The 23,165-nt window shown below is 35.9% G+C and overlaps 1 protein-coding gene across 1 annotated transcript in view; it reads left to right on the top strand.

The window, feature by feature from the left end:
- LOC122837990 (carboxyl-terminal PDZ ligand of neuronal nitric oxide synthase protein-like) overlaps window positions 1–23,165 on the top strand; it is a 147,013-nt gene that overhangs the window by 62,527 nt on the left and 61,321 nt on the right. Inside the window, exons 5-6 of the mRNA XM_044128239.1 lie at window positions 9,926–10,034; window positions 21,831–21,966. Coding sequence (XP_043984174.1) covers window positions 9,926–10,034; window positions 21,831–21,966 — 245 coding nt within the window. The remainder of the gene's footprint in view (window positions 1–9,925; window positions 10,035–21,830; window positions 21,967–23,165) is intronic.

The following is a 23,165-nucleotide window of genomic DNA, read 5'->3' as shown; positions in this document are numbered from 1 at the left end:
ACTGTGCATGCTGAACACTACATGGGCAGACGTTTTAGTGGTCTAACATTGCTGTATTAATTTTTGCTTCATCTTATGTATGATTCAAATTTACAGAGAGACTTATCAGCACATAAACAGAAACAGACACGTGGAATACACCACTTTGCTTTAGTTTTTACATTTGAGTTACTAACAGACTGGCCTTTCCATATATTGAAATTGAGAAAAGTGACATTTGTATAGAAGGACACAAATGTCTGCTATTTTACTTTTTTTTTTATCACTGACATCCCCTGGATTTAATAAGAAAGGAGAGCTCACGAAGTGAAAGAGGAGATCTAAAATGCTGTGAAGAAGTTAGCTTAAGTTGTCCTTTAGCTAGGGAAGATAAGAGAGCAATGATAATGAGAAATCTAAACTGTGCTGCAGTTTGACGTCACCGAGACATTTTCACAGCAATGTCTATTTGCAGTACACCTACGTTCTTTCTGTCCTGAACTCCTTATTAGGTTTTGAAATAATTTAGAGTAAATACCCATCATAACTAAGGTTTTGTTTTTTTCATATTGGGGGTTTTGGTCAGGGGATTATTAATAAAAGCGGATATTACCATAAAAAACACCCCAATACTCATGTTTTCACATTCGGAGAAGGTTGTTTTTGCATGTTTTTGTCTTGTTCTTCTCAGATCCTGGTAGGGCTTGGAGTTGTTACTGGAGCACACTGCAGGAATGTCAACAGATTTATCCGCTTCTCTCCCTGTGATCTTATGTATAAGCTCCACATCAGCTTTGTTTCTCTTATTCAAGACTTGTTGCTTCTTCTTTCTGTTTGTTTGCCTGCATTCAACTGATGTGTTATAAGATTTGTTTTTTTCTTTCTGCCTTTCATTTCTCTGCTCTTCTGAAAAGAAAAACATTTGCACCATTCTGTTTCATCTGTCCTATTTTTTTGGGATTAAAACTTCTCTCACGCATTTGATCTGGTGACCTTCAGAGAACTACTCTATTCTTAAATTCTGTGAAGCACAGAATTCTGTGAAGAACAGAATTTAAGAATAGCTTAATAGGTAGTCGCTCTGTTTTTTTTGACTTGTGATTGGCAGGTTGGATATTGAAAATTCCTTTCAAGGAAATGTATTAAAGCTGAAATCTCCTACCAGTTTGATCTGGTTACATAACATCAAGCAGCATAAACCTTTTGAGTTCAGTAAAAAAAATAAGATTAAGGTTGACACTTTATGCTTGATGCACAAATGAGAATTATACCATTATCACGTTATGTACTTTGGATTCAGAATTTCTTCTGCTATCAAAATAAAACCTGCAGCACTTGTTTTCTTTTCATTTTTTGGAAATAAAGCAAAGTTTCATAATTCCAATCAATCAACCAAATTCAGATTTGTAGAATCAGTTGTAGAATTTTGTGTGTTTTTTTGTTTTGTTTTGTTTTTAATTAAGAAGACACTGTATTTGTTTAATGTGATGACTGATTTTTAGGTTTAGCATGGAAAAAAAAATATTGACATTAACTCAGTAACTAGCACAGAGACAGAAAGGAGTGATTGATGACAGACAATGTTAAATGTTTTTGGAGAGCATCTAGATTTGAAATATGCTGGCTAACACAAATTTTCAAACTTTGCTTATGAGTTCTCTTATTTTACAGTTGTAGCTCCTTCACTATATGTACAGAATTTCTGATAAATATACAGTCATATTCCATGAAACTAATCTTTGTTCAAGATAAGACCATTTCAGCCCTAAAGTGCTGCTCTTTTATTTTCTGTGCTGTGAGCACAGTCTTCACTTTGACTCTTTGATTTGTGCTTCTTCTAAACTGAATGGGGTCAGTATTTCCTAGTGAGCACCAGCTAAATGTGACTAATCCAATTAAGTATGATTTATTCTTCATTTATAACAAGGAGATTTGTTATTCTCACAATTTGCAATGAAATTGATTTTAAACATGGTAAAGGATTAAATACCGGTCATGTTATTTGTTTGTCAAATTTGCATTCTTAAGCACAGTGCTTTTCTATCAACCAGAGACTGTTGTTCCCATTCTCTTAAACTCATGCACAGAAATGGGAAGTTGAGATTCACCGCAGCCACTCCTGTAGGTCCTTTGAGGAAAAACACCAGCATAAATTATTTACCCCATTCTTGAACAGTTTTGTGGTTTGTGTTTAAAAGTTTCATTCAGTCTTTTGTGTGGAAGAAATATAGCTTTAATGACCTCATTTCACATGCGAGAGCTCAGAATGTGCTTTTATCCCGGCAGAGGCATTTATGTGTTATTTTAGTGATGATTGCAAGATTCTTATATTAAAATAAAGCTGAGCTGCTAACCTTTCTCCTTGACTTAAATGAATTTAATCATCTAGCTGTCTGCTCCATGATTAAGTCTGTTCAGATTTGCCAAGTCTGTGCAATAAAATTTCCATGCTTTTCTTTATGTTGGCAAGCAGAGTTTGAGCTGACACAACATCTTTTCTGATAATGAACCTGTACTTCTGCCACTTTGTCTCTTTAATCAAAATGCTGCTCTGTCTGTACTGTGTGGTTAGGTTACATCTGTGTCGGATGCATCCTGCTCTGGACAGCATTTTAGGTTCAGGGCTGTTGACTGGGCCGAGGAATAAAATATAGAGGAAGAGGTGTGCAGCTTTGTGTCTGTTCAGAATTACTTATTGTTTCCTCAGACAATAGTACTTCTGAGGGTTGAAGTGTTTAAACACTAGAGCTGTGCAGTATATTGTGACTCAATCTTCATTGCATGTGCATGCGCAATATTAATATAGCAAGGGACTGTTTATACAATTGTTTTATATTACAAGTGTTATGATAACATTATAATAATAACTTACTTAAAATTTGCCTATTACTTTTGAAACGTGGCTCAGCAGAATCATTTTAAGAAGTAAACAAATGAAACAGATATGAACAAAATTGATGGTACCTTTGGAAAAGATTGAAAGTAATTAAACAATAGGGACATGTCAAACTAGGGTGTTTTCAAGCTTGTAGTCAGTTGGTGTGCCTATTTAAAGGGTGACTTGTCACTAGGTTGTGTGGTGACATAGTGTGGACCACACTGAATGTGGACCACAGGGAGTGAGGAAGAGAGGTGCTCCAAGAGGTTGGAAAGAAAATTATACACAGGCATGTAAAGGTACAGGCTGTAAAATCATCCCCAAGTAGCATGATGCTCCTTTGATTACAATTGCACATATCATTCAGTATTTTAAGGCCAGAGAAGGAAAAATTATAACAAATTTAAGAGAAGGACAATACAAATGGCAACCATAGAGGCCAGAACAAACTTCAACGAAATTAAAGATGCATTCCAAGGTCAAGGTACATCCGCCGTTGCTTGAGCCAAAGTGGACTTCATGGGAGATAGCCAAGGAGGACACCAATATTCAAAGCACAGCATAAAAAAGCAAGACTGGAATTTGCCACAATGCATAGTGACAAGCCACAAGGCTTATAAATATAGAAATATTTTCTGATCGCTCATGCTATGTTTTATTTCTCAAACTATTACTCACACTATATAATAAGATAGTAGGCAGTTTCCACTAGACTCAAACAATTAAAGACCCTCTCTACTTCAACCAAAATTGGATAATTCCGTGGCTCTAAAATGCGATTCTTCTGTGCTTTCAGGGTGACTCTATGCTGTAGTTCCAAATGTTTCATGTTGCAGAAACTGAAGCTTTCAATGATTTCCAATAGCAGGACGTTTAATGCAGAGAGATATTTAATACCGTTCAGTTCGAATTTCATGCCCGAACATGATGCTCATGCTGCAACAGACAAACACAGACATTTCAAGTCTGATCTGTCACAGGCACAATATTGTATCGATCGTAAGTAGCTGTGTCACTGGTGATGATGTGTGTATGTGTGTGTGTGTGTTGCCTCTTTGCTTTTGATTTATAGCTCCTGTGTTTTCACGGGCAGCAATTTATCGAAGGAAAAATGATCGAGGCATTCTGCAGCAACCCCACTTCATTACTCAAACATCCTATTGCAGGCCTCCTGCACGATGGATTCAGCCTGTTAACAAGAAGGGCTTAACTTACCATGGTTAGCTGTTAAGAGTGTGAATGCGTATGCGGTCGTTGAGAATCTAGTTAATCGAGCATAATACTGTCTGTTAATAGTTACCCAGTGTCAGGCTGAGGCGCTTTACATTTGTTTGTGTACAGCAGAAGCTGCTTGTCTGTTGGTTTTGTGTTACTGGGACTTCAGTGAGTTTAATATGACCTAGTTAGACAGTGTTTTTTTCTGCTCCCACCTCACCACTTAAACTCAGTGAATCTTCTTGTTTTCCTCTCTCTGATTCTCTCACAATTCATGCAGGATCTCCAAATAAGTCTTTTCCTTTAGGTGTACTTCACCCACGCATTCTCGTGTCTTATTCCTCCCTTTTCCGCTAAATGACTGCCCTTTTTCACTTCAAGTTCGAATCAGCTGTTCTTTTTGTGAATTATGGCCAGATTTTTATGTTTCCTTTCATTCTGCTTGTCAGATCTTTAGCACAATTCTTTAATAACAGTTATTCAAACTAAATCTGATCATTTTGAGTCCTTTAGTTTCCTTTCTTGTGTATCTTAAATAAATGTATGAAAATGTCTCTTTTCCATCATCATTAAAATGTATATTTTGAATTGTTTGCTCCCTTTTATGCAACTTTTCAGAATTTGAATCCATAGACATAAACATCATTCATTGAGTTTCAGTGCAAAATGCCCCAGTCCTGACACAAATATTATGCATGACTTTTAATCTACATTTCCTTCCACTATGTTTACTGTTGATCAGAATTATTTTCATTCTACACAGTCAAGCACTTCTGAAAAGAAAAGTTGAACATTTAAAATCCTTTAGTCAATAAGTTGGCCTTTTATGGTTCATGAAATGTTAATTAAATGGCTCTAAAAAGCTTATCAGAGTTGTGAATAATTGCTCAAGTTCTCACCTACAGATGAAGTCTTGAACTTTTTATCCATTTTGTGACGTTCTTTTATATTTGACTGTAAATATTACAAAAAAGAAGAATTGATTTATGTGAAATCATTTGCATTTAATGTTTCGGAGAACCAAAAATTCAAATCAAAAGATTTTTAGATTTTTTTCCTCAGTAGGTCTAATAATATCTGAATGATCTAAAATTAAAAATAGATTCTTATTGATTTGTTTGTCCCATTTAGTTTAAGAATTATATTTAGCAGAAAGGTGATCAAGTTGACCCTATAACCTTTAATTTACAGAATACTCTTCAAGATTGAATTGGGAAACGTTTCATCAATCAATTATGTTTTTTTATTTGTAGAGCCACCATTTTCTTGTTGTTATGTGATTTTAGTCAGCAACAACAGATAGTGACATACCTTCAAGAAAAGGCAGCATGACTGAAAACAAGGCAGACTAACCCTAACGTTCCAGATAAAGACGTTTGCTGCTAGCAGTATTTGTAGTTTGATTTATTTTCACTTTTAACCAGCATTTATGTCAGAGCTACCTCTTATTCAAAGCTGTTATCTGTTTGATGTGTCTTCACCTGGATGTTTGGCAGCTGTTCCTCCGAGAGACGGTGGATAAAGATGTATCTCTGCCGTCATCGGTGTTCCGCTGAGGGATTTGTCAGCTAAGCCATCCAGTTAAGCTCACTTTTACTCATTCTCAGCTGCGCTTCAGCAGTCTGACAGCCAGTAATGTTGCTTTGTATCTTTCTGAGAGTTTTTCACAGTAACCAAGACTTGGGCAGATCACAAAAGCATGTCCCCAGCTTAAGAAAAAGCAGGGAATTTACTTTTATCCTATTGACTCACTGTGCAGGATTTAAGTGAAGGCCCCCAAAACAGATAAAAAGGTTCAAATCTTTCTGTACTGTAATGGTCAGTATTCCAGCATTGGATAGTAAGGATTGTTTATAAGGTTGCGTTAGTATTCTGTTTGGGATTGTTAGCATATAGCAGAAAGCTATTCACACAATTTAATTTTTTCCAAACTAATTAACTAATTAGACAGTAACTCAGTCTTTTTTAAAAGCATTCACTTAGGTTGAAACATACAGAGGGTGGCATTTTTATTTCTATTTGCATAATCCATAGCAATAAGGTGCTCTTTTCTTGGTACCCAACAGGTTTTATGTCAGATTTAGGTGATAGAACTGAGATGGCTGTAGATGATTTGTTTTGAACAGTTTATTTTATAGATTGGAAAATTGGTTTTGGAGCATTACCTTTTAAGACCCATTAGCAATCCCATGGTACAACAAGGGGTCTTTTATGTCATGTATTCCAACAAGGTCGAGGAAGAGGAACCAGCTCGAAATTTTTCACTGATTTGTCCTGTAGTCTGTGTATTGCCAGTGAGTGAACCAGGTCATTCCCATGCCTGGCAACTTTGGACCAGGGCAGCAATAGCTGCAATGTAGTTCCTTGCTATCATCTGTGTGTGAATGTGTTAATGACTGTGTGAATGACTGAATAAAGTGTGAAGAGATTTAGGATGCTATACAAGTACAGGCTATTTACAACCTCCCTGCTCAATGTGTGTGGTGACACAAAAACGAGGTTTTCCAGTGGCAAAATAGCTAAATAAAATGGCCATCTGCATTATTTTATATCTGTATCCCAAGATAACAGTTTTTGACATTGAGTCCTACTTAAAAGGGCTTAGAAACTCTAATTAATGTAAGCAATGAATAAAAAGTACTACGGCTGGCAGCAATTCCAAGAAATGCAGAATTGTGTCATTTTGAAACTTAAGAGATGTTCAACATTTGACTGGTAAAAAGAGTAACTATGCATTATTTGTAAAAAACCTGGGCAAAACTTTTTTATGGATATTTTATGATGATATGGGTACTGCAACTTGAAGGAAACTCACTGGCTTTTTCTCTTAAGTTGTATCACACATGGGCTTTCAGAAGTTGTAGGGTAGAGTTGCAAGTACATGCCTCACAGTGGGCAAGGTCTACATCAAAATTTTAAAAATAAAAAATAGGCTTGCAAATATTAAGAATTTGTTTTCTTTCACTTCATTGGCACCCAATGGCTTGACATGGCCATATTTGTACTTCAGTGGATTTTTTTAGGATTTCTGAAAGTTTTGTTTAAAGAAAAAAATAATTTTCATCCAAACAAGTGGGGCAGTTCTAATTTGGTCAGGATCTTAGGTGGAACTTTTTGAAGTTTTATTCAATTTTTATACTCTCTCACTATCTGTGTGTGCTTTAATACATGTCTCATTATGCATATTGAGTCAGTAAGTAGTTTTCTTTGGTGTTTTTAATCATTGCTACAATTTTCAAACTATTAGATCATTCAGATTCATGTTACACTGCAGCTACATGTTTGTAATAAAGACAGGATGTGAAACCAGCAGGTTAAAAGAAAAAGCAAGTAAGGTCCTTGTAGTTTATGTTTCTAAGCTATTATAGACTCACTCACAGTCTTGTTAGGGATTTCCCATATTCAGTCTAACTCAGTTTGACAGAAAAAAAAATGTTTTGGACACTGATGTTTTTTCTTGCTGAAATCTGCAAAAGACAACTGAGTTTGTCCAACATTGAAGTAAAAGTCAGCTTGCTGATAATCCAAAACGTGTAAAATGACAGAATATTTATTTGAAGTATAAACAAAGGGCTGTCATACAGTTGTTTTAAAGGTCAGAAATAATTGCTGAAGAGACGTTTAGGGTTATAACAGAACCCTCAGCAATGACAACAGATCACTGTCCTAACTTGTTTCTGGTCAAACAAACTGGAGGACCACAAGATTAATAGATGTCTGCATGTGTATGCAATGACCTCCTGGAACAGCCTCTAGACAGCATCACGCAGAAAGAAAAATCAGGTACCGGTTCTTTGGCTCAGTGGTGTTTGTATGCCTGATTGAATGAGTCACAGCAGTGAGCCGTGTCTGGCATTTGGCCATCTGCTAAGCTGTGTTGACGAAGAACACCATCCATACGATGCAGCCCCAGTCAGTCTGGCTTCCAGGAAATACACCCAAATAAATACCACAGAAATGTCACTGGGTGAACAGATGAGTATCCTGATTAAAAGTACACAATCTTATGCAGAAAAATCAACATGCACATGGCCAAACAGCTAGATGTACATTTTGTATTTATTTACATAACCCCCTACATTTTTTGTTTTTTTACTCCTGTCTGGTTTTTCATTGTCTCAGTGTGATAAATTACCCAAACCATCCTATGCCAGGCCTTTTATTATGGCTCTAATTACCCAATTACAAAGCTGTTCTGCCTCATGTGTTTCATACGCTCTACAGTAAGTTATTCAGATTCACTGTAATAAAAAGCACAATACGAAAACCTAATCAGAATCAAGTCACAGATGGTAATAGCAATATAAACAAGGACTTTGTTGTTTAATCAAAGTGCTTAGTTTGCACATAAAATATGTAAACATATCAAGACAGAAAAAATTGCTCGTAAGGATCCAAATGAATTTTCTAGTGGGACTTTATAGAGCGATTAAGAACAGTCAGTAAGTTAAGGATTAGGCAGCCTATTTACAATCTGTCAATAAATCTGTCAATAAAAATAACAAAAAGTTTGTTATTGCTATTTTGTTTTTCAAACTAAAAATGTAAGCACAAATATAAAAATTTTTGAGAACAAAACCATGAAATCCTGCTTTCAGACTGGAAATGTATGTCCTCTTTGATTGTGGTATCCTTTAGGGGACAGTTGGGACCTATACAGTTCCTTTATAAGTTATTGAACTGAGGTTTTGGGAAAAATTGCATGTATGTACTTATATTCAAGTTGATTAAGAGTTAAGCCATGGTTTTGGGGTTAGGGATTGAAACGACTTTCGCTCGGTTGTGGTTTATACAGTTGACATTTGGCCTTTATTTGGGATAATTAAAGATGAGGCCAATGCATTTCTGGATGCATTATATAGTGAGCATCCCTGTGGGGAGATGTCTGTTTATATGGTTTTAAAGTTTTGGCAATCAACTAAGAGTTTGGTTTTTGTTTTCTTTTTCTCAATTAGTTGTGGAGCCAATGTTGGCCTTTGCATAAGACCATCATATTACATTGTGCTGAAAAACAAAATAAAACATTCATCCGGTCTCACGCATCTCACAGAAGGGTGGAGAGCATTCAAATTAGTCTCACATTGCTTGGGAGTTTCAAAAGGGAGGTTTGAGTTGTTTACAAAGACCTTTAAGCTTATAAAATTGTGGCTGGTGTCACATAAAGCATCAGAAAGTTGTTGGGATTTATTTATTTTTTTTCTTTTCGATGTTTTTAAGTTAAAATAAAAACAGCCTCATATTCACAGGTTCTTTGATTATTATTACTGCATTCTTTAAACATTTACTTCCCTCTTTCATCTATTTTATTTTTTCCAGCCATAGTCTGTCATGAGTTAGTATGTGTGGATCCCAATACATACAAATTTCTCCCTTCAGGTTATTATTTATTTATTTATTTTTTGTTATTGTTCTTTTTTTACCTTTCCCTCTTTTTCCTGACTTCTCTGTTCTTGTTTACATGCTCTACAGGATGTTATTTATCTCTTCACAACTGGTTTCTGTAATTTTTCCCCACCAGCAAAACTGTTTTTCATCCAAACCTCGGTTATGTTTACACTTTATTTTTGTTTTTCTGAACTTCCTGTTCCTGGCTGAACAAAAAGCAATAGAAATTGTCTTTCTGGTTTATTCAAATAACCATTCCACCAAATTAAATAACTTCTTAACATGTTTATTTCTTACAAAGAGAAACAAGTTATATATTTAAAAAGTATTAGACAACTCTCATCTCATGTCTCCTTGCCACTAAATATGTTTTTATAGTTTTAAAATGCTGCCTTGATTTGTTGGGGTTTTTTGTACATCCATTCTTAACTACTTCATGTTTTGTTTTTTTGTTTGTTTGTTTTTTAGAATATTCTACGTTTCTCATGACTCGCAAGATTTGAAGATCTTCAGCTACATTGCCAGAGATGGTCAGAGCAATGTTTTCCGCTGTAATGTGTTCAAGTCCAAGAAAAAGGTGAGACACACGCTTTCATAAGTTTGTCAAAAACATGAATTTAGCCAGTTTACTATTTTCAGTTGTTGCTGATGAAAATAAAGATAACATTTTCTAAATCAATGAGGTTTTATAAATACAAATAGAAACCTGTATGCTATATATCAAATTAGATGTTACTGGTGTTGTTTTCACAGTGAAATCTTTCTAAATGGAGTCTACACAATGTTTTTCAACGGGGCATGGTTGAGACAGTTATCAAGCCACTGATATACCTATTTTTCAAAATGTATATTGCAAAATACTAGTGTGACCACTCAGACTATTTTCTTAAGTTATCTGGAGTGGACCTTGGATAAGGCAGTCCAGATTTTGTCTGATCTAAAATTGTTCAGATGTACCCAAACAGAAACTGAAAAAGCCCGTCACCACGCTACTCAATATGAAGCCACTATCGGCAATGTTTTGTGCTGAAAATGCCCTTAGTTTGGTATCAATATAGCACTGTAATTACAGTAATTAAGAAAGTAAAAAAATAATAATAATACAGTAAAGAAATAACTCTGAAAAAAACAACGATAGAAGGGTACAGCCTGTAATCGATGGTCTATAAATTTGTCCAATCGCCTAACCTTCTTATTAGATTTGGTAACGCTTTATTTGAATAGGGTTGTGAAGACTGTCACAACACCGTCATAAACATGACATAACACCTCTTATGAACACGAGTAAGTAAAGTTGTTATAACAAAGACATTTTGAATAATGTCAACTTTGTATTGAAAGTGTCATGATTTACTTTATGACAACAGTCATAAATATTCATGAAGACTTACTCATGTTAATGACAGGTGTTATGTCATGTTTATGACATGGTGTCATGACAGTCTTATCCACAACCCGTCAAATAAAGTCTTACCTCAGATTTATTTAATTAGTCTAAAGTAAAAATAAAGATTATATAATGTACTATAATCATTGGCTATCATTGTTTGATATTTTTCTGTTTTGTGAAAGAATTTAGTTTTCTTTTTTCAGTCATCTCTTTCATTTCAAGCTTTTTTCCTGTATGCCAGAAATAATTACATAGTAGAGTGTTATTTTCAGTATTTTCATTGTGTATAAATGCAATAGAGTTGAAAGCAATTCCTGTCTCTGTCAAATTATGACATCCCATACAAAGACATGCCGCACTTAGTTGAAGCAGCTGCAATTCCTGTTTTCGATGTGAAGCTGTCATTGAGGTCTGAGAAAAATATTTTTGAGTCCTTTGGGTTAAATTACAGCAAAAAATAAAAAAAATAAAAATACAAAGAACAAACAACACATTGTTAGACAATACTCTCCCAGTTTTCCACTTCTACAGCCAATTTTGGAGGACTTGTCAGTTAAATCCAGGGGTTAGCTGGGTGAAGCACACACTGCCTCATTATCTCTTCCCTACAGACTGACATTGACCCATAAGCATCCGGGCACAGACGTACACACGCACGCAGACACACCAACACACTCAAACACACATGCATGCAGTTTCACATTCTGAGCAGAAGAATGGAAAGTGTCACATGCCAAATGTCTGCTGGGTAGCCAGGAGTTTGAAGCCATATGTTAAAGAAACTGTCAGTGTGAATTTGTGTCAAAGATTACAGACAAATTAACTTTGAATGGTGAAGATTTACAGCAAATTTATTAATTTTTGTTTGAAAATTTGTTTGATTGTATTAGCTATAATACAATCAGTTATAGCTACACATAGCTGTGATGAACTGGCTACACATCCAGGATGTGTCCCACATCTCACATTGACCACAATATGTGGCCACCAGACCGCCATGTGACCCTGACAGCTGGTATAGACGATGGATTGATAAATTGGTTGTGGTGAAAAATGGTTGTGATAAAAAATGTAAGGGATGCACATCTGGATACTCTTTTCCAAACCGTCTTTTTGTATACCAGAAAAACATCTCCCAAGTACAGACTGGACTCTTGTAAATCACTGCTCCTACGGATCTCTAGAAAGAGTCTTCAGAATCTTCGATATGTCCAAAACCTTGCAGCTATCTTAATGAGACTGTAAAAATTTGCACCGGCTTCCCATCTCCATCAGGATTAATTTAAAAATCTCTCTCCTCACTTATCAGTGCTTGTATGGAAATGTCCCTCTTCACCTCAAATAACTTCTCAACCCACAAACCACAACACACTCCCTCTGCTCCAGTGACGTGCGGTGAGGTTCATAGCTGGTGAGGCACTGACGTCATCAGAATCAGATTTGCAAACAGATGCATAGATTGACAGCAGTTTACAGGTTATGTTTCACTTCTGCATCCTTACACATACAAACTGTAGCTCACAAAACACACATATTATCTCCTGCTTCGATTGAAAGTCCACTTGAGAAAACTTTTTTGGTGTTGTAATGTAGTAATCCATGTCGAAAGTCGGGATAAGCGAGAGGAAAAAAATCACTATCTCTATTATAATCTATCGCTGCACTTGACTTGCTTCCCGAATCGTTTAGCCTAGCTCGCTGTCACTTACTCGGCAGTTGAGGAGTGAACAAGACGAACGTCTGGGATCTTGAGCGCCGAGGCAAGAGAACTGCCTGCCTCACCTCGAACCTGTTCTCTGCCGTTTATAATCGCTCATTACACGAAACACGTTACACAAACACAGTTGGTGACAAAAAGCACTGTACATTATATACATAAGCTAAATTATTGGAAATAAGTTCACATATTAAATTAGTTTAAACCATTTTATTGACGCCTGCAAGCAACATGCTCTCTCCGCTTAGCAGCCAGCGCAGAGCCAGGGGTTGCAATCCAAGGTGAGGCAGAGCTCGCTGCTGCCTCACCGGCATCGCCCAAGCATTTGAATGGGAAAATAAGAAAATTCAGCGATTTTGAACAAATAAAAATCGAAATTGGTGAAGCTACATGAAAAATAAATATTTTTTAGTACAAACCACCGGATGAATATAACAATTTAAATTACTTTATGATTATATATTTTCTTTCTTTCCATGATGGCTGGTGAGGCACTGCCTCACCTGCCTCCCCTGACCGCACGTCACTGCTCTGCTCCACTCACCCCAAATTTCTTCATGTGTCAAGATCCCAACTGAGCTCAACATAGTTGACAGAGCTTTCTGTGTCGCTGTTGCTCACCTGTAGAATGCCACAACTTTAAGAAAGAACCAAAAATCTGATTTTTTTGTAAAGCATTTCAATCTTTTATAGAATGTTTCTAATTTAACTTCTTTTAATCGTTATTTTTTTTCTGTCCATAAAAAAGGAGATATTGATTTTGTATAGAGCTGTACAAATAACATTGTTATTATTTGATGCCGCCATGTGGCATCTTCTCCCTCATCATCTCTGGTGTGGATTCTGAATCTTGTTCAATGTGTTCATGGTGAGCCTGTTCTTGGGAGACTTCATTCTGTTACTGGTGTCTGTGCAGCAAATACTAATACTTTTCCAGATGTGTAACCTCTAAATTCATCACCTTGGTCTGTCACTTTTTTGTTACAGATATCTAACATTATTTATTTATTTATTTATTTATTTATTTATTTATTTATTTATTTATTTATTATTATTATTATTATTATTATTATTATTATTATTATTATTATTATTATTATTAATAATAATAATAATAATAATAATAATTTATTTTTTAATGTCCTTTTCAGCAGTATGGTACTGAGAAAGTAAGCATTACAGCTTCAGCGATGTTGCTTCATTGATATAAAACTTTGTGAGAAATAGTTTTGTTTATATCAAATGTACTATAATCATAGTTGTATACACATTTATGCATTTACTCTCAATCCAGTAACAGTCAATGTTGCATGAGTGTGTTCTGAATAATTGTCTATTACAGTTACAAAGCAGTTAAGTAGACGATTTAGAAAAATGTATTTCCTTCTGCCAGTTAGAAAGGTATCTGATTTAAATCACAATAGCACTTTTACTGGGCCTGTGTGAAATTCTTCCTGTCCTTCTCCCCAATGCTCTCTCATTCACCCCCCATCGCTTCTCATTAACACTTTAATAGAATCTAATGAATTGGCTGGCCTCTATTATTCAGAATTGAAGTGCTAGTTATAGAGTGGTAAAGTATTCATCCAAATACTCAATTCTTCCATTCCTGAAAGGTCACTGCATGCATGTGGTTGTGCACTGTGGTGGTGACAGGGATGGTATTTGATATTTATAAGGTTAAGATTGTCTGTGATCCCTGTTGGCATTCTGGCATTTATGGCAATTCTGAACTTCACATTTCAAAATGAAAGAGTCAGGTCAGTTCTGGATTTGAGTTACCTAAAGAGCATTCCTGAAGATTCGTTTCCCTTTCTCTGATAGTTTTCTGGACTATCAATTTTGCAACTGTGGTAGGCATCTAATTATTATTATTATTATTTTTTCAGATTTTGTTTCACGTCTATTAGTATTGTTATTATTATTATTATTATTATTATTATTATTATTATTATTATTATTATTATTATTATTATTATTATTATTATTATTATTAATAATAATAATAATAATTTATTTTTTAATGTCCTTTTCAGCAGTATGGTACTGAGAAAGTAAGCATTACAGCTTCAGCGATGTTGCTTCATTGATATAAAACTTTGTGAGAAATAGTTTTGTTTATATCAAATGTACTGGAGAAAAGAAAGGTGGAAATAAAGGCAGAAGGCTGGGAAAAAGGTTTAAAGGGAAAGAGGGAGACTGGAGAAGAACAAAAGGAGCATAGAGAGAACACACAACATACTTGACGATAGCTACAGTCATTAAAATATCCAAATTCTGCTTATGCAACAAGTATAGAGCATAAGTAGGGAATGAAACCTGCATTAATTTAGGCAATATTGAAGTATATTGAGATTAAAGAAAAGATATTTTGTTTATTAATTTACATAAAGAATTAATAAAAAAGCAGCACAAAGACAGAAAGTTGATTATTGACAAAGTCTCCGAACTCCCCATATCCCAACCCAATTGAGCCTCAATGCATTGTCCTTGAATAAGCTTGCTCCATATAGACTCTTCCTAGCAACCCTGAGGACAAAGAGGATCATCTCCTTTTGTTTTTGAGCCAAAACACCCTTGGAGATTCTGTTTTTATGCCTCGCAGGATGAAGCTGCCAAGGCAGGACAGGATAAATCTGCACTGCAGTCTAAGCATTTTCTGAGAAAATTAGTAGTTGGACATCTCTTCAGTGCTTACCTGAAAATCCTAGAGTTCACTCATGTTCGAGGATTTAATATTTTTTCAGGGATATAAGAGCTTTGCCAGTAGACAAGCAGAGGAAACTCTGCACATCTGTTTATAGAGACCAAATATGGAAGATGAATGAATGAGTGGCAAATTAACCTATGCAAGCTGAGAAAAAAAAACAAAACAAAACAAAAAAAAACAGGTTAAAAACAACCTTCACTATTCTTACACCAATTGTCATCAGAAATAAGAACAGGTGTGAAACCAATCACCTTGTCAAATGCAAACTCAAATAATTGGCACTTTTTAGGGTAAAAACAACATTGCAACTGTGTTTTCACTGTGAAAACAGTCAATTTAACAAAGCAGTTTAATCACAAATCAGCCAAGAGCAACCTCAATTTGAGCTGCCTGTGGTTTATCACAAATCATGATTCCAGTCATCAATATCTCTTTAAAATCGGGCCAGCAAAGCAAAACCAACAGAGACACAGTATGGAGCACAGCTTGTTTGAATAAGTGTGTTGCACATAAAACAGATGACAGAAACTCCCAAATGCAGACACACTAGTGACATGTGACACATTTCTTTGGGTTTAGATCCAGTGTTTTGTTTTACTGCAACTCCATGTGTATTTGTATAGATAAATAATGAACATCAAATGTGCACAGTACAACGGTGGTCTTTGTGTTTATATCTTAAATCTAACGACTCAGAAAATGTGCAATTCTGACATCTTTATGATGTCTTATGTTTTTGCTCGTTTTCAGATTGTCAAAGTATTTTTATATTGACTAAAAATAATCAGAGTTTTAAAAAAAATCTTTTCTAAAGTGATTTCATCACATAGGCTATAACACACAGCACATTCAAACTCCATTTGTAAATGTGGTCCATTGCTGCTGATTAAAGATTAAATACATTTTCTTCAAGTGCTGACAAAAATTCTAAGAACTTGCAAATGGAATTTAAAAAATCTTTGTCAAAGTCCTATAATTTCAGCTAAAATGTTTTTACATTTTGATTAAAATCCCAAAATATTACAACCTGAAGATTTCTTGGTGGGCGAATAAAAAAAAAAAAAAAGAATAAATAAAGTCCTGTAGCATTGCCCCCATCTCTCCTGAAATTCTCAAAGGACAAGTGTGTATAAACTATAGATGGATCAAGTTATTGATCCTCAAAATTCCAAACCAGCAAACCACTCCACTGAAATGATGTTGCCCACCTCCATGTTAAACATTCTCATCATTACACCAGACAGAAAGACCAGGGCTTTTGTTGACTTTGTGCTTTCACTTTAGATGCAAATTAGAACCTAAAGTATTTTACTCCTGAAACATTTACACCTGTCCTCTTATTGAACAAGAGGGAAGAGTCCAGGATTTTTTTTTTTTTAAAGTGCATGACTGTAGTAGTAGCCTTGCACTAATATTTAATGGATTTTATTGAAATTTTATGAGACAATAGGTTATCTAGTTTCTGGCTGTGAAAAAAAATAGTTAAAAAATAAACTGTGTCCTGACAACATGGTATGATTCAGATAACTTTAAAAAAAATTAATTTTCCACTGTCATCTGCAAAAATGCACCATTCGGTCACAAACAGGCTCTCAGCACTGTCAATCAGGCTCATGTACTTACACATACAATTTCAGAAGCAGGCATTTTCTCTGCTCAAAGTTTAGGAAATTGTTTGGGATATTGTTTTATTACCCAACTCATCTTCCTCCTCTACAACTTCTTCAAGGACCAATCTGTTGTTTTCCTAAATCTTCCTAATTTTTTTTGTTCATAGACATTCTCCAAGAAACCTCTGAGTCCTTCACAGAACAGTTGAAGTTATTCTATAATTAGGTGACTTTTTATGGTTATTGTTTCCACTAGATTTTATGTAATCATATCAGTGTAAAGAGCACTGAATACAAATACACACCACATGTTTAACATTTTTAATAGTTAAGAGTTTCAAAAAATATACTCTCATACCATAATGTAGATAAGAGGTCTGTCACATGAAACAACAATAAGACACAATAGGGCAAAATGTGAAAAAGCTCAAAGAATTTATATGTCTTTGTCGCATTCTTTTTGCAGTGTATCACTCTATTAAAGACACTCTCAGTCTGTGGTGCACGTGTAGTCCAAACTTGATGGTACCCATTCCTATTGAACCTCACAATGTTCTTTTGTAGCAGATTCTGTGCCATGCAAATTCAGTCCAACTTTTCTTCCATAATATCCACCAAAGGATTTCTGGACATACCCGCAGACGCTTATCTTCAATTGTCCTGAAAAGTTCATGACAGAATTGTCATGATGAAAAAGAACCTCTGTGGGTGTTTTTCACAGATGTTTCCACATGGTTCTGGCAGCAGAGTCAGAACCATGTCACCACTGGCAGGAATGGCTACAAACTGAATGAAAGTATGATGAGACATCTCAGAACTGAAGCGCCCACAAAGTATGAGGAAAGCTCGGGGTGGTACATTTTGGAGCTGCAGTGAGAGTTGCTTCTGTAGTTGGATATAAAAAGTTGATGGTTTTAGGATTGTTGAGTGGTGTTCCTTGTTGTATATGACTGATAGACAACTTTAGTTTAACTATTGCAGTAGGAACAATGGCTGTCTTGCTGACCTTTCCTAAGCCAAAGCAAATAAAGGCTTTCAATGAGATCTGCAACACTGCGATAGCTAGGTCTCTGTAAATTACAGGCTAAGCCCCTCAGTTATCATATTGCATCAAGCTAGGCCAAAAAAAACTAACAAACCGGAAAGTGAGCAGGTTTTTTCCAGATCTAATCAAAGTATAGGGTCTTGTTCTGATACACCCCAGTTAAAATAATAGAATTTAGTGGCCTCTCAGCACTTTTTATTGATTAAAAATTTCTAAGTTAAATGGTCCTTCTTTTTTACCCTCTCTGTCTCTTTCGGGCAAATTTGTTGTTACCTTCCATAACTGCAGTCTTTTTTTTTCTGTAAGGACTGGATTTAAGTTGTTGCAGAGACGGTGAATGCATTTAGCTTTTTAGAGCTCCTATTTTCTTAACATTATATCAAGAGTTGTAATATTAAGAGAGGCTGGGAAGTAAGCTAGTAAGTATATCAATATGCTGCCACATTTATTTGTCAGAATGTCTCCATACACAACAACCACCTTAAGGCTTTCCTTCTACTCAAGTTGATTCATATTTTAATATTTATCCTTAACCTTTCTAAAAATAAATTAGACCTTAATCCCTATTTTGCCATCCAATTTATAATTTTAAATTGAATTCTTAATGTATATTCTGTATTTGATCAAGGTTATTACAAGACAGTTAATGATAAATTAGTGTTTAACTGTTAAATGATTAGATCCTTAATAAAATTATTTTTAAACACTGTAATTAATTCCACATTGGATAGAGGAGGAGAATGAATCAGCTCATCATTGGTGCAGAAAATTATGGCAATTCAATAAGAGGTGAATCTCTTTCCCTTCTCCCTTTGTTTTCGCTGCCTTTGTCCTGGATTGCATTGTGTTCCCTTTTGTCCCCTTCTCTTTGTTTATTCCAAGACTAAACCTTGGTAGGTTTTTCAGGATAAATAATGCAACACACCTCTGACGAGGCCCTGTCCAACAGTTTGAGAGAATTCATCGTTGTGAGAATCGAGCTTGCTGCCAGCTTGATGGATAGAGTAGAGGAAGATAAAATAACAGAGATAGAGGGAAGGTTCATTTATTCAGTCTCGCTGACAGAGGAAAAGTAATAGGTAGAGAGAAAAAGACATAGTGACAGATGTCCGGCATAAAAACTATTACACATCTTTGCAGCGGAGCAAAGAGACTTTGCATGTGAGTGACAAATCACTTAGTGGTTCTGTCAGCTGCCAAAACTAGATATCACTGAGAGAACCAGCTCAGGAAAGAAATGTTTAGAAAAGGGACAAGTGTCTTTATGAAAAATGAACTGACTGTAAAAGATGAGTGATTTGTGAGTCAGTGTCCTTTCAACATTGACAACAGTGGGAACATTCTAGCAAGGTCTCATTGGACACGTCAGGGGTAATTCAGGGTTTGGTATATTGGTATATTGGTATATTAATTACGCCATGAAGTGCTTTAATTGGCCAGAAAGATGTGCAAAAGTATTAATAACACAGTCAGCTCAGGATTTGGATTTATACCTTTGGCAGAGCAGCCTAAGCAGTTTGTAGATTTTGTAATAAAGTTTTGTCACAGTAGTTCAGAGCTACATCGTCTAACAACTGTTCTGAGCTGTTGATCCTTTGCCCCATGATAAAGTGATCCATTGGAATATGTTTAACCAGAGGTGGAAAGTGAAACTTTGATCACTGACTGCAGTCTCCTTTTCTGATTCCACTGTGTGCTGTCAACATAGCACTCAGTAATTTAGGGACAAATGCAAAGGTCAAATCTACTCTTTCTTCCAGAGACACAGCTACGCGTGTGCATACTTTTATCACAATTAAGCTTCACCGCTTTAATTCATTATTCCCTTTTCCCAAAGGAGCACATAAACCATCTGGAGCTTACACAATGCTTCTGGCAAAGCTAAAGTGGTGTAAAAGATTATGCTATGGTTTCAAAGGTTTGAACTCTAGTTTTAGCATCTTCATCCTGGGAAAATATTTTAAACCAGTTCTAGATCTAGACCTGGCTGTCAGTGTGATGAAATATACATGTATTATTCAGTGGTGTCCACACTCCAAAAATATAATTCAAATTATAAGTACTTTTAGCCTTTTCATTATATATATATCCTGTCAGTGTGTGCAGTGTCACTTACAGATAATGTGTATATTACTTGTTTAAAAATTAATTTAGAAAAATAAATCAGAAATATGGTTTGGGGGGGAAAATGTTTTCAGAGCTGATTAATCTCTGATCATCTTGGTCTAAACAACTTCTGGACAAATGTATATTCTGCAATTCTACCTAAACTTGCCTATTTTTGCAAGAGAGGAGATGGAGATCAAGTGCTATGGCTTTATGCTGAATGTGTCCTCAGCCTGAAGCTGTATTCCAAAACCTTGATGTTGGGAAAGCCAGCTTAAATTTCCACATCTGATACAGAGCCTGGGGTTGTAGAGCCATGTGTGTCCTTTAACTGCATGGGGCAGCATTTAAGCTTGCTTTAAAGTTAACAGAAAACTTATGTATTTTTCTATACATTTTGCTTGACTTTTAGTTTGTATTGAATCTGAGAATAAATAGAGTTTGCTGACTGGGCTCAGTGCCTAAAAATAAAATCATTTCCTTTTCTTTACCACTGTATAAGAACAAACCAGTAAAGGGAGAAACCTGATAGCAAATGGATATCATCACTCTGTTTTTTGTTTTTGTTTTTTTTTTTACATGCCATGTGAATTTAAAGCAGGGCGCCAGCTAGAAAAGTGAGAGATAAGCAAACACAGCCAAATCAGTGCATCTGTGGGTAAAGAAACAACTCCATCAAAACCCACTGTGACATTTTAGAGATTAGAAAGTAAACACAAACAACCTCTCTGTGTGGAATATCATTAAGTGATACTATCTGACCTAATGATACAGAATCCACATCGGATTCCTGAACACAAGGTGATTCAGGAGGAATCAAGTGTCTGATCCTGATGGAAATGAGGCTCACTCTGCTCACTGTGTCTAGACTTGTGAAATTAAGATATTCTCCAACATAAATAGTGAAATCTTTTATCTTTCTGTATGTTAAATGTTACTTTGAGATTAATAAAAAATTTTTTTTACACTTTTGTTTTTGCTCACATAGAAACCTATGCCACTGGCTTAGGTATGGCTGCAGGTATTTAGATAAAGATCTTAGGTTGCCTTAATTGGCTTTGTCCCCATCCTATTTAGCCCATCACACAGGACAGGTAGTTCTTTTTGGTGACAATACTGAACAACAGTGCTTTATACTGCTGGAACAATATGACCTGTAACTATAAATGGCTTGAAAGCCTGACATTTTGAAAAACGTTTATGAGATATGGAACCAGAAATTGGCCAAGATGGATGACAAATTTCCATGTTTGGCTGCTTCTCTTCATCCTTTGTTATGGCTGGACTGTACAATGAAAGTATGTTCTTTACACTGATTCAAAAGTTTAAGTATTTATAAGTAGGACCATCTGAGCAACTGGCTGTATTTAAAGGCATGTTCTCATGCAAAACATTGTAGCAAAATATTGTAGTCTCCATTTAAGGAATTTCTGCATCACTCGTATGGAACCAGATGTATGCAAATGCAGACAGCATATAAATGAATAATATGCTTTCTTGACTAACAGCCTTATCATTAAGAGTGTTAATCAAACCACAGTTGGTGCCACCAGTTGTGGTTTGGTCTTGGCTTACCAAGTGAAATCTTTTATCTTAAAGATTTCACTTTCAAAGTGGCTTACCAAGACCAAACCACAGAGAAAAGCAATAAATGTCTCTCTGTTTATTGCTCAGTTTGAGTTGAGTTCCTACAAGCATTGAAGCACAGTCTTTAAAATTAAGCCAGTTTGTTTTTCTATTGTAAAAATCCCAACTTAATTTTTTTGTTTTTTCTTCTTTCTCATTCCCCAATCAGAGTCAGGCCATGCGCATCGTCCGGACAGTTGGCCAGGCGTTTGAGGTTTGTCATAAACTGAGTCTACAGCATACACAGCAAAACGCAGATGGAAAGGCGGACTGCAACGGTGAAAAAAATGGTGGCGATTCCTCTGGTACAAACACACAACACACACACACATTAAAAGGTCGATTTGCTTCACTTGCACAACAAAGATATTCCTTGTGTTTTTTAATGCTGATTTGACTTTTTTATTACCTGCTTCAAGGTATAAAGAAACAGCATTACAGCTTGCTGTTTTTCATAAAAAATAAAGGAGGTACAAAAGAGCTACAGAGTTCAGGGTTAGTGCTGCTTTAATCAAAGTTGTTGAAAGGCGTACATGTAATTGCAGAAGCACCTTGAAGTAAAGTCATGGTAAGAATGAGACATCTCATGTTTCTCAAGTTTATCATACAAAGACTAGTGTGTTGTCATTTTTTCCAAACCTAGTAAACATTTGTTGTAAAAATTAAAGCTTGACATTTTATACCATAACATGAGTAAATTACATCTAATCTAGTGTTAACAGCATTCTAAGAAAGAAATGGTAAATGTCATTGTTGCACCTTAACCTTGAGGAGGAAACAAGCTGGCTGAGGTCATCAGTTCATTTGGGATATGAGCCGGTCAGAAGCTCTGGCACCAGCTAGTCTGTTTATCCGTACCATTCATCACTTCCGATAAGAACTCCTGACCCTGAGCACCCTGCCTAGGTATAAAGTGGCTCTGTTTCTATCATGTCTTCTCCTCTTCATCAAAGGTCTGGCAGTGCAAGAAATGCTGCCCTAAAAACATAGACATTTTTAGGAGGAAGGGAGTTTCTTCTCTCATTGTAGTATAAAAACTCAGGCTAACCTTTCTTTTTCGTGGGTGACTGGTATTAATTGTTTCTCACAAGAGCACTACTTAAACTGACTTACAGTTTGCAAAAAATACTACAGTATATAGCATGAAACTATCAAGATTGTATATCTATAGTCTGTATAATATATAGTTGAGGTGGCTCGGGCATCTGGTTCGGATGCCTCCTGGACGCCTCCATGGTGAGGTGTTCCGGGCACGTCCCACCGGGATGAGGCCCCGGGGAAGACCTAGGACACGCTGGAGGGACTATGTCTCTCGGCTGGCCTGGGAACGCCTTGGGATTCCCCTGGAAGAGCTGGAAGAAGTGGCTGGGGAGAGGGAAGTCTGGGCCTCCCTTCTGAAGCTGCTACCCCTGCAACCCGACCTCGGATAAGCAGAAGAAAATGGATGGATGGATAGTCTGTATAATGTCTATGTGTGACACGGCCACAGCATAAGCAGAAACTT

Source organism: Gambusia affinis, linkage group LG10 (genome assembly GCF_019740435.1).
Source record: "Gambusia affinis linkage group LG10, SWU_Gaff_1.0, whole genome shotgun sequence".
Classification (NCBI taxonomy): Eukaryota; Metazoa; Chordata; class Actinopteri; order Cyprinodontiformes; family Poeciliidae; genus Gambusia; species Gambusia affinis.
This window is presented reverse-complemented; position numbering and strand designations above follow the sequence as displayed.